The sequence below is a fragment of the Vidua chalybeata genome, chromosome 3 (assembly GCF_026979565.1).
Source record: "Vidua chalybeata isolate OUT-0048 chromosome 3, bVidCha1 merged haplotype, whole genome shotgun sequence".
NCBI classification, from domain to species: domain Eukaryota; kingdom Metazoa; phylum Chordata; class Aves; order Passeriformes; family Viduidae; genus Vidua; species Vidua chalybeata.
Genome location: NC_071532.1, coordinates 39,626,632 through 39,640,431, shown reverse-complemented (window position 1 = coordinate 39,640,431; position 13,800 = coordinate 39,626,632). Strand labels below are relative to the sequence as shown.

The 13,800-nt window shown below is 44.8% G+C and overlaps 1 protein-coding gene across 1 annotated transcript in view; it reads right to left on the bottom strand.

Moving 5' to 3' along the window:
- The window catches only part of SLC24A3 (solute carrier family 24 member 3), a 111,598-nt gene that overhangs the window by 11,452 nt on the left and 86,346 nt on the right, over positions 1-13,800 (bottom strand). Inside the window, exons 8-15 of the mRNA XM_053939622.1 lie at positions 11,282-11,307; positions 9,661-9,714; positions 7,963-8,108; positions 5,275-5,435; positions 4,447-4,720; positions 2,684-2,850; positions 1,779-1,893; positions 800-912 (exon numbers count right to left, since the gene is read on the bottom strand). Coding sequence (XP_053795597.1) covers positions 800-912; positions 1,779-1,893; positions 2,684-2,850; positions 4,447-4,720; positions 5,275-5,435; positions 7,963-8,108; positions 9,661-9,714; positions 11,282-11,307 — 1,056 coding nt within the window. The remainder of the gene's footprint in view (positions 1-799; positions 913-1,778; positions 1,894-2,683; positions 2,851-4,446; positions 4,721-5,274; positions 5,436-7,962; positions 8,109-9,660; positions 9,715-11,281; positions 11,308-13,800) is intronic.

The window sequence follows — 13,800 nt, the reverse complement described above, 5'->3', positions numbered from 1 at the left end:
TTTGAGCAGAGGGCTGGGGACTAAACAATCTCCAGAGGAACTTGTCAAGCTCAGCAGTTCTGTCATTCTCCTGCCTTTTAACTTTGCATTCACTCAGTGACTGTAACCAACAGTCCTCTCTCTGCCCTACACTGCTGTCTGAGTGGTGTCCAGGTAACAGCAATAGCCACAGCGACTTCCCTCTAGAACTCTGTGGCATCTCCTGCTTTTACTTCTCAGAAGTAACCTTGCAGCAGCTCTGGGGCAGAGGTTGGCTCTTTTATCACTTGGGAAGTAAAGGATAAGTTCATTGGTGTTTGGTAGTTTTGTCTTATACAGGAAAGCTCTGCAGAGTTTCCTGCTGTTGGTCGTGCTCTGAAACATCCAATTATTTAACAGTTTCCTTCACTTTGCAGTGTGTTAACAGTTTAGTAATGCCAGAATTTTTCTTAGCAAAAGCCCTACAGATCTCATCTACATTTTATATTTCACCTGTGTGTTTATCCCCTCTGCCTTATAAAGATATTCTTACTTGGAATATATTCAAGACTATGAAAATCCAGTGCATTCTAGTAAGGTAGCTTACTTCAGCACAGACTTCTGTCTTCAAGGAAGAAATGGAAGTACTTGTCCTCAAAAGGATGGGAAATGTCCAGTGACAATTAATTTCTACTTCTCCCATATAGTAACAGAGAAAATTACTTGTTTTTTAAAAAAAATCCAAAGAATTTTGGACTTTTTTTGCTTAGATAGATCTGGCTTGTTAAAAATAAATAAATAAATAATAAGCAACAATTATGTAAACAAATGTAGGACTTACGTATGATCCATAATTCACTGCTAGGGTCTGCAAAGCCCATGGAAGGCCTAGGCCAATTAAAATATCAAAAACATTGCTTCCAATGGAGTTGGACACAGCCATATCCCCCATACCTGCAGGAATGAAAACCACATACGCTCAGACATATCTCAGAAAAGTCCTGCAGCTTTAATCTAAGGTAATCCAGGCAATTTCCCCCAATTAAGGCCAAGATTTATGGAAGATGCCCCTCACTCCCTCCCTTCCCTTTGCCCCCCCATCATACAAGGACAGCAGGCTTAAAGGGACTTAATCCACCTTCCAGGATCATCTGAGAATTCTCTTCTACTAATCCTCTGCTGCTGAGGGATCTTGCTGTGCTGGCTGTGACCTGCCAGTTCTCTGGTGCAATATTCAGGGGGACTTTTGACCCTTTACTGTGACCATGACACATGAGCTTCTGTATTGGATTGATTGCAAAAGGTCTTTGAGTCGTCTGCTCAGCAGCTGCTTATTTCAGTGATAAGCCACTGGTTTTGCTCCCATAAAGCAATACTGGCTACTTGCTTTTCCTCTTAATACACCTGTTGCTCAGGCCACAAATATGGGGGAGCTGCTTTCCTTAAAAACATTAGGATCTTCCAGTCCTTATTACTGAGAAGAAAAGCTGGAAGGTGACCTGAAAGATTCTTATGCCATTAAATAGTTCTATACCACTGATATTCAAACTAAGAAAATTACTGTGATTATTGAGGAAGGCTTGAAGTTGACAATACTGCCAGAACTTGTTCCACACTTCTGTTGAGAACTTGTTAACTGCTTTGCAATAGCAGCACAATTTATTTCATTCTTTGTTCTTGATTTAAATTCCAAGGCTTGTGGAAAGAGCTCTGTATATTCTCCTGTTGAGGAAACATCTGTGCTACCTGAAGAGGCCTGAAGAGGAGGAGAATGTCAGGACACACTTCCACAGCAGGATGCCATCCCTGCAAAGACCCACCTTGCCTGGCCACAATAAGGCTGGCCATGCAGTCTGGCACGCTGGTTCCTGCTGCCAAGAAAGTGATGCCCATGATCACGTCTGGAATTCCCAGAGTGTACCCAATGATTGTCACCTAAGGAGAGTATGAAATAAACTGTCAAGCTGTTTACAAGAATTAAGACCCGAGACCAACTTGGCCCAAATCTGCAAGATGCTCTGAGACAAGAGGGAATCTCTCAGTGCAAACTCACACTTCCTTTAAATAGAGGCAGTGACAGGCTTTTTTGGTATATTCCTCACTTGGCAGGTGATAGCACTCACCTGCTGTGTACCCTCTCAGGTTAGTTGTTCCATACATTTCATCCACAGTTTTCCTGATACTAACCTGGAAAAGAGACTATATGGTTGCTCACTACCCTGGGTAACTGTCTCCTGATCTTGGATGAAGTTTGTAAACATTATTATATATAAATACTAGCTAAGCAAACACAAAACCACCCTATGTTTCTAGTTCTGCAGGATTTTGATTGAATGTCATGCTATTGTTCATGCTAAGTTCAAAGTGTTATCATTCACAATTCCATGTCTCTTGAGCTTGCTTGCTCCAAGAGAATGAAAAGTTGTTGTTGCCAGATTGTCACGCAGCACCCCTCACACTACAGGACTAGGAGATGTTCCATTGCTGCAGCTGTAATTGTTGCCCAAGGTAAAGAATCCGGATGAAATGCCCTAAATCAAGCTCAAAGGCCATGGCTACTGGCCCCTAATTTTCTTCTCTGAGTGTGGACAGATCCAAAAGAAATAGAAGCAAACCTAAGGTTTCTCACCTGAAAATTCAGGTGTGTAGAACTTCCTATGCATTTCTCTAGACTGCCAAACCCCCTCCTGCTGCTTCTCCCAGGCAGTGGTTAGTTGGTACGTACCATCCACACCATCATGTAAGAAAAAGCTGCAATCCACAGGGTAGAAGAAGCAAAGGTGACCATGAACCATTTTTCCAAGTGGGGTTTGTTACAGTTGGGCACTGTGAAGTACAGGACAAAACTCAAGGGCCATGTGAAGACCCATTTCAACATTTCTATCTTGCCAGCTGCCAAACAACAAAACAAAGGGAAACAATCACAAGACACGTCTGCTGTATTTCAGAATGTTATTAGTTTGTTAACATGTGCAAACAAGATGCCAGGGACACCTCAGCCTGTTATGCCAACATGCCATTCTTTGTTCAGAAGATAATGATGTAATGGCAGATAGGAGGTCAGAGACAGGCACAGGAGTATTAAGGCCCTCCCTGAGCGTTTAAGTAATGGGTCAGACCATATGTGCTCCCCCTCCTCTCTAGTCAAGTTCTTACAAAACCACATAAAATGCAAGTCCAAGAAAGAGATCTGATTCACCTTAAATCACCTAATGGGAAGGTACAGAAAAGATGGAGGCAGGCCCTTCAAAACGGAATTACAAAATTCCTTGCACAAGGGAATTACAAAAGCCAATGGACTCAACTTCCAATATGGAAATTCAGAACCGACAGCACATTAAGTACATTGTGCATTTTCTCTTTTTTTCCTACTGGGGTGGGGGGAGGGGGGGGTGGTCAAACATTGGAACAGGTACCCAGAAGTCTGTGGGATGTCCATCCTTATAGATAATAAAACTTAACTGGACACAGGCTTGGAGAAGGACCTGCTCTGAACAGGGGTTGGAACCAGAGATCTCGAGAGGTCTGTGCCAGCCTTTCACATACTTTGCAAGTCCATAGGACATCTAAATTACTCTCTTTAAGGCTCAGGTCTTTTCCTCACTCAAACTACAGAAATGCTGTTTGAGTGAGACCTGAACAGGAGTTCCCAAAATTGTATCTTGCCTGCAAAGGACAGGACCACTCCCTACAGTATTCCAGCTCATCTGCAACACAGCTATTCTTGACAGTTATGGCAACTGTGACTCAAAGGCAGGACAGGGATACATTATGATCATCCCAGGACCAGAGCCCTGATGTGGTAAGAAGCACTAGGCTAAAAGGAGATCTCCATCCTGCAGGTGCAGTGCTCAGCAGCCTAAGGCACACATAGCTCCTCATGAGTCATGCAGCTGCTCTGACTTTCTAAGCCCTCCATACAGAGCGAGAAGCACTGTGGCAGTGACTAGTGAATAGCAGGAAAGCAGAGGCACTCAGGACCACCCTGTGTATCTGCTTCACATCAGTATCACTAGTGCCTTACCCACATTAGCACTGCACTGTCCAAGTGAGGTAAGAGCACACCTCACCTCCCAGCAAAGGTATGTCCTAGCCATGGACATATCTGATCTTCACTCAGGCTCCTTGCCAGCAGCCCAGCTACCTTCAGCTTCCTCCACAGTGAGCAGAGATCCATCTCTCCAGGGGGTGAGCCATGTTTTGGGGGCAGAACCCACCCTGTGGAGATCGTTGCATCTCCCCTGTTACTGCAACAGCAGCACAGTGCCAACACAGGAGCTGCAGCAGAGATGTGCCCAACCCCAGAAGTCTGCACCCTGAGAGGTTCCTGCTGCTTCCCAGTTCCCCATCTCTTTTACATGTGGCTAGGAGCTTCACTGCAAAGTGAAAGCTGATGGAAGCTCTCAGAGACACTTCTACCTCCACATCCATCTGCAATGCTTTCCAGCATATCCAAACAAACACCACACAAACACAGGAGTTTCTTACTGGGTAGGCCAAAAGGTGTGTATGGCCCTTCATGGTCATCATCATCATCATCATCATCATCATCATCTTCTTCCTCGTCGTTTTCGTTGTTCTCGTTATCCTCATTCTCATTCCTAGCCTCGGCCACGTCCTCATCCCGCTGCGTGCCGTTCACGCCATGCTCAGCAGAATTGCTGGGGCCTGTTCCATTCTCCACCACGTGCCTGATGGGTATTTTGATTGCTACTTCTGACTCACCGTTGGTGTAAATCCTGCTGTTGATCAGCCTCTGTCTCTGTAAATAAAGGCAGTCTTGCTGAGAAGTAAGACTTTTTAAATTTTGAGGTTTTTATAAGCAAAAGGGAGGAACAGAGAAAGAGAGGTGTGTAGAATTGTTTAAAAATTTATCTTTAAAAGCAAAAAGGATTTTCAACAGGTACAAAATGATGCTTGCTTGCAGACCACTAGAAAAATCTCACATGCACAGCTTTTACAAATGAAGGTCCAGTGGCTGTGGAATTGACTCCAGGAGTACTCCAAGACCAGTGACACGTTAAGTGCAGTCTCAGGGTAGTACCATATTATTAAAAAGGTCTATGCAGAGGGCAGCTCCTGTGAGCAGCAGCTACATAGCTGTTACACAGCTACTGTGTAACAACTGCTGCAAAAATCTCCAGGGGCACAGAGAGCAAGGGATGTTCAGTGAAGTCAGTGGCAGAAGGATAAAATTTGGGAGAGCGCTATTAGGGATCCAGAAGAAACAGCAGAGTTGCATTTCAAGCTAAACACTGCTACAGGAAAATGCAAATTCAGAAAGAGAAAGACAGGTGGGGGAGATAAAAGACACACCTCATTGATTAACATGCGGCTGGCCATGGAGAGACGGGTTTTGGGAGGGAAATGGCTGGTTATCATGATCCGGAGCCCAGCCTCAGAAAATGAAAGCTGGTGTGGGTAGGCAGAGAGCAGCTCATCAACCATGATCACTGAGGCTTTACGGCGGAAATTTCCTGCAGACAAGGAACAAAAACAAATTGAGGCCTTCTTCCTGCAGTCTCTCCCTCTGCTCTATGTGGCTCTAAGAAGAATGAACCCATGGCTTCCAGATGTTCTCTGTAAGAACCATTCCTTCAGCTACATCATTCTAAATAGGCCTCATCTTTCCTTAATTTCTGCTTTCTAAACATCTTACATTCCTGTTTTTAAATAAAATGTCAACATAGTATGACCACTTATGCTCCTTACAGAGAACTAAATCTGCTCTGCACAGTTCATCAGAGGCCTGTGTTAGGCACACCACTGCTCCAACAGCAGCTATCCCATCAAGGCACTTACTTCCAGTTGCAACCTGCACTTCTGTGAGGGTATCGTCCTCATCCACTGCTAACTGTGTTCCTTCAAGGTACCGACACAAAAGAACATTCCTGCACCCTGGGCTTGCAGCTCATGGCTGGGAACTGCCACCAAATCCAGCAGCAACTGCATGTGCCAGAGCAATCCACAGTGTGGGAGCAAAGAGACGGGGAGACAGAGGCCGGTCCCTGGATCATTCTCCACCTGGAGCACAGTGCCGATGCCCACTGCCTCTGGGGTTCATCCTTCCGTCACCTGGATGACACCTTGGGCTGTGAATTCTGTGCCAGGACTGGGACTTGGCAGCAGGGAAACCTGAGGCCTTATCCAACACACTTCTGCACAGGTTTATCAAAACCAGTGTTAAACACTGGCAAATGTTTTGTGGCATTACCATTTTTAAATATCACTGTTAGTCTTACAGAAGACTATCTCCTCAGCCTTTATGTTATTTTTTTTTTTTGCCTACTGAGGCTTCCATGGAATAGGGTAGATTATGTGAGCTCCTTTGTATTAAAAAAAAAAAAAAATGCAAACCAACAACAAAAGCCAACCACACAGCTTTTCCTTGTGAATTTTTCCAACTGGCACTTGTTGAATGGCACCTGGAAAAACTGCCAAACACAGAATTCTTTCTGTTTCAGAATTTTTGGTCCTCTGTTCAGAAAAGGTTTCAGAAAAGGCCCTAACCCAGGCACACCATTGCAACAGGCGCTGTTGGTGGCCCTGTACCCCAGGCTGGAACACAATGCAGCACCACTTGCCTCTTCAGGCCTCCCATGGCCCAGTCCCGAGGAAATACAGGAACAATCTGCAAGAAGATGAAGCAATCCTTTCATCTTCCTTCCTTGGCCAGTGTGAGTAACCACAAGTGTCCAAATCAAAAAGTAATCAGCAGAGTATGCCAAAAAACCCATTGTGGGAACATTTAAACCAAATCCCACAATCAGAACTAACCCTGAGGCCACTGGGTAAAGTGCAAGGATGTGCAAGGCCTGAGTTCATGCTCACTGAGTTTTCCCACTCCAGCTTTCCTGGTACAGAAGTGCCAGCATAGTTCTGCTATGGAGAACTCCAAGCGACAGAGAGCCATCCCCAAAAAAACAGCTTCCCCAAATCAGAGTGCACAGCACTGCTGACAGCCTTCCCTCTGCAACAGGCCTGTAACTGAGAGCTGTCAGTTGCTGCTGCATATAAACCCCACTACATTTCATGCTTAACTGCTTACTGTACAAAGACTATGCCTCTCAAGCTCCATTTGCAGGAAAAGAGACCTATTTTTGGTTGGTTGGTGGTTGGTTGGGGTCTTTTGATAGACTAGCTAAACAAAAGAGGCAGCCCATCTGTGGTCAGAGACCAGGACTGATTTTGACAAGATGGAGCTTCTTCTCAGGCTAAGTCAGTGCCTCAGGAAAACAGGTGGCGTTATTCCTGAGAACAGATACATATACATCCCAAGCAGATACTGCACATGCCTGTTGACTGTTTTAAAGACAAAATAAATCCACTGTGAATACAGTTTAGGGCATCCTTGCAAATGCAGACATTGAACAACTGTTGCTGAACTATGGCATGAGGGAATTTTTTTAAGCTGAAGAAAAAAAAACATTTTTATACATGATCATGACTAAAGTCAAAATGGAACTGATTTCAGCCAAAGTGAAATACCCTTAAAGACCACTTACATGGAAAAGTTGGGCATGGTAAAGCCAGCATGTGCAGTAAGAGCACAGTACCCAGACCAACACAGAGTCCTCACCCTTCCTTCACTGGGGTAAGTGTTCACTGGTCTAAGTAGGGCCTTTTTTCTTGCTCAGTTGATGTCCCTTTGGAGTGGAGTTAAATTTAACTGGATATGCTGTAAATGGGCAACTTCAGTGCAGAGTAACAGCACCCACAGGAGGAATTAAAATGGTTGTAACAGGCTAGATAAGCAGCCTCTGGGCTTGAAGGAGTCCTTGCAGCCAAGCAATTTGTCCAGCAGCAAGAATCAGCCACAAGAGGCCTCAGCCACTTCTAGTGGCATAGGCTGTGGTGGCTGGGATCACCACACCGTGTCCCCCATCTGGGAGAGGGGTTCCAAAAGGACCACCCACCCCCTCCTATTTTACAAAAGAGCAGCAGTTCCCACCGTGTGAGCAGGGAGAGAACACCCAGAATGATGCAAGTGACAGGGTGACTTACTGGAACAGTTACTTTCCTTTAGTAACACCATTGTGGCATCACAGTTGCTGTTGTCATCCATTTCTGTGTTACTTGCTAAACCATTCACCATATTTGCAGAGCTTTTTGTCTTCCTCTCAAAGAAGTGATGTATGGTTGAGTTGTACCTGCACAAACGAAACAAACTCGGGATTTACCTTTAATTCTTGACAGCCTTCTTTTCCTAGCCTTGTATCCTGTGCAATACAGCTAAGGGAAGGAAGTAAACTCCTCTGGTTTTGAGGATCTCAGAGCTCCAACTAAATTGTACTTCACACAGTCTCTATATACCTAGAAGGCTATGAAAGATAGAAGCCATGGATCTTCAACGACATGCATGTTTATGTGTTAGGTCTCTACTGATGTATCATGATTAATCCTTGCTTGTCATCATCCAAGTGTATTTTTTTATCACACAATCAACACCTGAGTATTAGCATTATCTTACTGGGAGGACTCAACCCAGAAACACAACACCTTATACTAAATTAATCTCAACTTTGGCAGGGGTGGGGAATAATCCTTGCTTCTTGGAGCATGTGGGAGCTGACAAAAATATGAGCCAAAGCTCTCCCCATGACACTCAGAGGCAAGCGTAGACCCCTATAAACACCTGGCAGAGGTCCCTAACTAGGCTGACAACCTTTCAAGCTATATCCAAACAGGTCTGAAAAGCCTGTTCACATTACAACATTGTTTCTAGAAAAAAAAAAAAAAATTGCACACATTACAACTGTCTTGCTGGTCAGTTAATTGTTCCAAAAATAAAAAGCTACCCTCCATGTCAAAATTTCTAATTAATAGATGAGTTCTGACTTGTGTTCCCTTCAGCCAGCCTGAGTGTTTTGCTGTTCTCACTGAGAACCGCTCTCACAATATTACTCTATTCATCATTTCAAAACAAATCTCTAGTCTTACTTGTGGAGACAAGACCACTGGTGTGTTTGGCAGCTGGAAGGTTTTGTTGAATGTTCCAGTTTGAATCTGGGTTTCCTTCCCACTGGCTTTTGAAAACAAGACAGAAGGAGGTGAACCAAACAGCAGAACAGACCAGTTTTACTAGCAAGAACTTGTGTGGAAGAAGTCACACAGGCCAGATGGTCAGAAAATCACTGCCAACTGCGCTGTAGTTTTATCATGATCTCCAGACAAGCAAGAACTGTTGCAGAACTTTGCACCCATGAAAAGTAGACTGGAATCTCACTCCTGCTTATTTCCAAGTAGGGACACTAAAGTGAAGTCAGAAGAGACTGTTTTGGTGGGACTTGAGGATGAATCCAGGTCTCTGCCACAGGTTTGCTGCATTAGCCTTGGTCAGCTCACACAGGACGAGATCCGTAAAGCACAGATTCACAGGATAGTTTAAGTTGGAAAAAACCTCCACAATCATCAAGTCCAATGTTAATTCAGCACTGCCAAGCCCACTGCTAAGCCATGTCCCTAAGCACCATATTTACACATCTTTTAAACCCCTTCAGGGATAGTGATTCCACCACTGGCCTGGGCAGCCTGTTCCTGCACCTGACAACCCTTTTGGTGAAGAAATTTTCCCTAATAGCCAAGCTAAACCTCCTCTGGAAGAACTGGAGGCTGTTTCTTATTATTATTATAAGGGCTAGGTGATGCAAGGGGAGCAAGGAGCCTTAGAATTTAGATAAGCTGAGGACACATTTGACTTACTTCATTATAAAGATGTAGATGACATACATCAGCACTAAGACTAAGGACTCCCACCTGGAAACAAGAGCAACACAAACACATCAGAGCAGGGCACGGCATCAGCAGCCCCTGTTCAGCCACTCCCCTGTCTGACATGCCACAAGTGTGCAGAAAGGCTTGACCCCCCTGGGCTGCCTTAACATTCCTCTATAAAAAAAGGATGCACAAAGAAATGGCTCACACATCCATGCATGACGCCTCCTTTGTTTTCTTGACTTCTGTGATTTTACTTGGCCAAACTGACCTGTCAGCTAAGAACTAGTGACAAAATCCAGGAGTTCAGTGAGCAAATCACACACCCAAGGACCACCAATACTTCCATAAGGACAATAACCATGGGATGTGGCCAAGGGAAGGGAGCAGCCACTCTGCTCTGCCTGCAGGAGTGTAGAGCAGGATGCTGGGCTTTGTAAAGCCAATTGTGCTGAGGCAACCTGAGCAAGGGGCAGCTGCTCTCCTGCTACTGCTGCTGAGAATGCAGCAGGCAGCAGTTCAAACTGCTGATTAGATACTGACAGGTTTTTTCCCTCTGCTGTTTCTGTGTCAAACTAATGGAATAATGAAATTTGTATGAAAATAAATTACAATATGACTTTTAGAGCTTGTTTCTAGGTGATCTTTTTCACTGTCCAAAATGCTGTATTCTGCTTAGTTCCCCATGGCAAACTGCTAGTCCTTGTGGAAATCATCCATTATCAAACTACTGTATGCTAAACTCATGGAACATTGTCTCCACAAGGACCTTGAGATATTGCACTAACTATGTCAATGTCTCATTCCCTGCTTCTGAAGATTCAACACTCAGCTTCTGTGTTATGTGTTTGGTTTTTTTTTAAGACCACAGTTAAATACAACTGGCCTTCAAGTGAATTTCAGTTAAAAAAAAAAACACACAAAAAATCAACAAAGAAAACCAGGCTATTGCCAAGAATGTTTTTTTGAAACCTGCCTCTGAAATGGGCAAGAGCCAGTGAGGGGAAACACCAGCCCAAGCAGCCTGATACTCCTTAGTGCTTGTAATCCAAATGACACCAGCTGGGAGTGACACCAAAGCCATCGCTGTCACCTCCACTGTCACCTCCAGATGTCACCACATCACCTCTGGGATATGCCAGAAACAAAACCATGAGACCAAAGCAACTGAAAAGTATCTGCAGCCCTCCTAGACTACCATACCTACTGCACTGCACTTTAACACACTAATAGTGATATTTATTTTTTTATTATTATTTCTTTTAACTGCTCATTCACTAAATTATGAAAAAATCCAACTAAACACTTATTTATGACTGCTTGGGTGGCTCCTTCTTGCACATCCACAGCTCTGCTGAGCACACTGTCATCCCCAGACTACTGCAGGGCATGCAGAGGGCACTGACTGCTGCCACTGTACCAGGAACAGTCTGATTCTCCTGGGCTTTCTTCTTTAGCTCAAAAAATTAGTTACTCTAGCCTGTCTTGTGCTGATATTTCTCACATAGCAGCAAAAAGCTGCCCTGCAGAACTTTTTAGCTTTCTCCTTCTCATAAACACTAATTTGTGGTATAACCAGAAAAAACGAAAAGAAAAGGGATTCACTTACCAGGAAACTCTTTCATCATAAATAAACTGTGGAGAAAAGATTTTAAAATAGCATGTTATACACAAAACCACAGTTGAAAACAGTGCATCACCTGAGGCAGGGGATAGAGTAAAGCAAGCCAGGGCTCGTGGCAATGGCATTAAGCTCGGGTGTATTTTGGCACTGTCCTCCTGCCCAGCCTTTGAACTTCTTAACCCTTAGTTTCTCTCACCTAGTCAAAGCTAGCAGGTACACGTACTCCTTTCCCAAATGCCACTGGATCCTTGTGCAGCAGTTAGAGGGAAAGCAGTGGTGAGCCAGAGACAGGGCTGCACCACTCTGACCCATCTGGCTGTCTAACCCGACATGGCCTCCTCCCGGCCGACTGCCGGCTGGACGCCGAATTACGCCACCAGCAGATCCACAGCAAACTCTGCAGCTGCTGCCACGTCCTGCTGGGCCCAGGATGCTGTTCCCATCAGCTGATCACCACCCCAGCTGACTGTAGCTACTGACAGCCCGTTTGGCACACCTGCTGATGGACAGGCACTGTGGCGCCTAGGTGAGGGGTGTCAAGGGAGAACTAGCACCATGGTGAGGGTTGTGAAGGAAGCAGCAGCACCATGGCAAGGGGTGAGGGAAGAGCCTGCACTGGCAGTGGCTAAAGAGCTGCACTGGCAGTGGCTGAAGGCTCACACTAGCAATGTCTGAAGGCTCACAGGGGCAATGGCTGCCATGCTCCGTGACCAGGCCCTTCCCCTTGCCATGCTCCCCCTGCTACTCCCATGCCTCCAGTTCTCCTCCCACCGCAGCAGGATGGCTGCAGAGGGGACCCAGGGTGCCAGTGCCTCCACAGTAGGCTGGAGCTGGAATCACACACAGCCATCATGGCCTCAATGACAGGCTGTGGTCCATTTGGCCCTTCCAAAGCACCAGCAGGGAAATGCGTGCCTGCACCAGGGATTACAGATCCATGGCTGTGCCCCAGGGAAACAGAAGGGAAAAGCAATGAGGCCCTGAAAGCACAGTGAACACTTCCCCTTGGCCATACAGCCGTAAATAGCAACTCCTGTGTGACAGCCGGCATGAGGCAAGAGTTACACTGGTTACTGGAAGAGAACATGACCACAAAACATTGTAAATTACAGTTCCCAGTCACCATGATCTAATATGACAAGGCCTGTTTTTGTTTACAATGTTTTGGTGTGATGGCACATGATAGCATGTGCGTTGACTTCTGTGACTAAAAACAGCACCCATCTCAATTTTGCCTCTAATGACTCTGACCATGTCCCTTTATGTTAAGATACACAGGCATCTTTTTCCTTTCAAGAGACTAAGGAGTAAGTTTGCCAAACTCTACTAGAAGACGAGGCAGCATTGTAATATTATTATAAAGTTTAAAAAAAATCATAGGACTATATCAAGATGAATTAAGTATGGTAAATGTGTTTCATATCCACTTCTAACCTCTGTGGTTTAGAGTTCGCTCTCTCTCATCATATGGCCTGGAACAGCAAACAGGTGAGTCTATACTGCTCTGTTTCTTACAACAGCATTGTACTTCCTTTTCTAGTGCAAATGGAGACAAAGTCATATTGACTTACCCAGCACAATATCAAGCTTTTTAAAGTTGCTATATCCCAGCATCGGAAGGAATATATTTATTTCCCCTCAGGTGGATTTAGGATGAGTAAAGGTACCGGTGGAGTGCAACTTTTAACACAGCACCACAGGCTGTTGTTTAAAACACCATGAGAACAAACTTCTACAAAAAATATAATTCTTCAAGACTGATGATTCTATTCCAGCTGCAGAGAAGTCTCAATGCCCTCATATGGAAAAATTATCCCTGCATACAAAGCACTGAAGCATCTTCTAAAAGGAGCACACAAATCTGATGAAGGAGGAAGCACAGAGCTCGTGGCTCATCTCCCACCTAAGCCATGGGGGACTACAGAGTCAGAGTTTGAGGAACAACTGAGGTCCCGCCACCTCAATTTGATTCTGTCTTAAAAGGAAAGGAAAAATTAGAGGCACTGGGAAGCCAGAGGTTCCTGGGTGAGTGAAGGCAAGGAGAAACTTCTTAAACTGAAGCAGTGTTTGACTCTGAAAGGAGAAATTCTTGTGTACTAGCAACTGGGAAGCAATATTGCATACAAAAGGGTTGGTACATCAGCTAGCGGGAAGCTAAACCTTTAAACTCTTAAAATGTTTTCCCTCTCATCTTTCTCTGCTTTTCCGTAATAGGTGTCTAAATAATTTGCAATGATTGTTATGGATTAATACTGAAAGACCTGGGATGGGCTCCACCTCTCCGAAGCCAAATTAGCCAGCTAGTGCTGTAACACGGGAATAAAAATTCTGGCAATGCCTTCAAGCCTCCACTAATGCCTGAAGTGTCACCATCCTGCTATCCTGGCTGCCTGGAGGGTCTTGAACTCCACCACTGATGAGTAGAAGAGTGGGCATACAGCTGGAGAGAAGCTAACTCATGGCTTAGGGAAAAAATAACCATGTCCTGGTATTATGGGGTACAC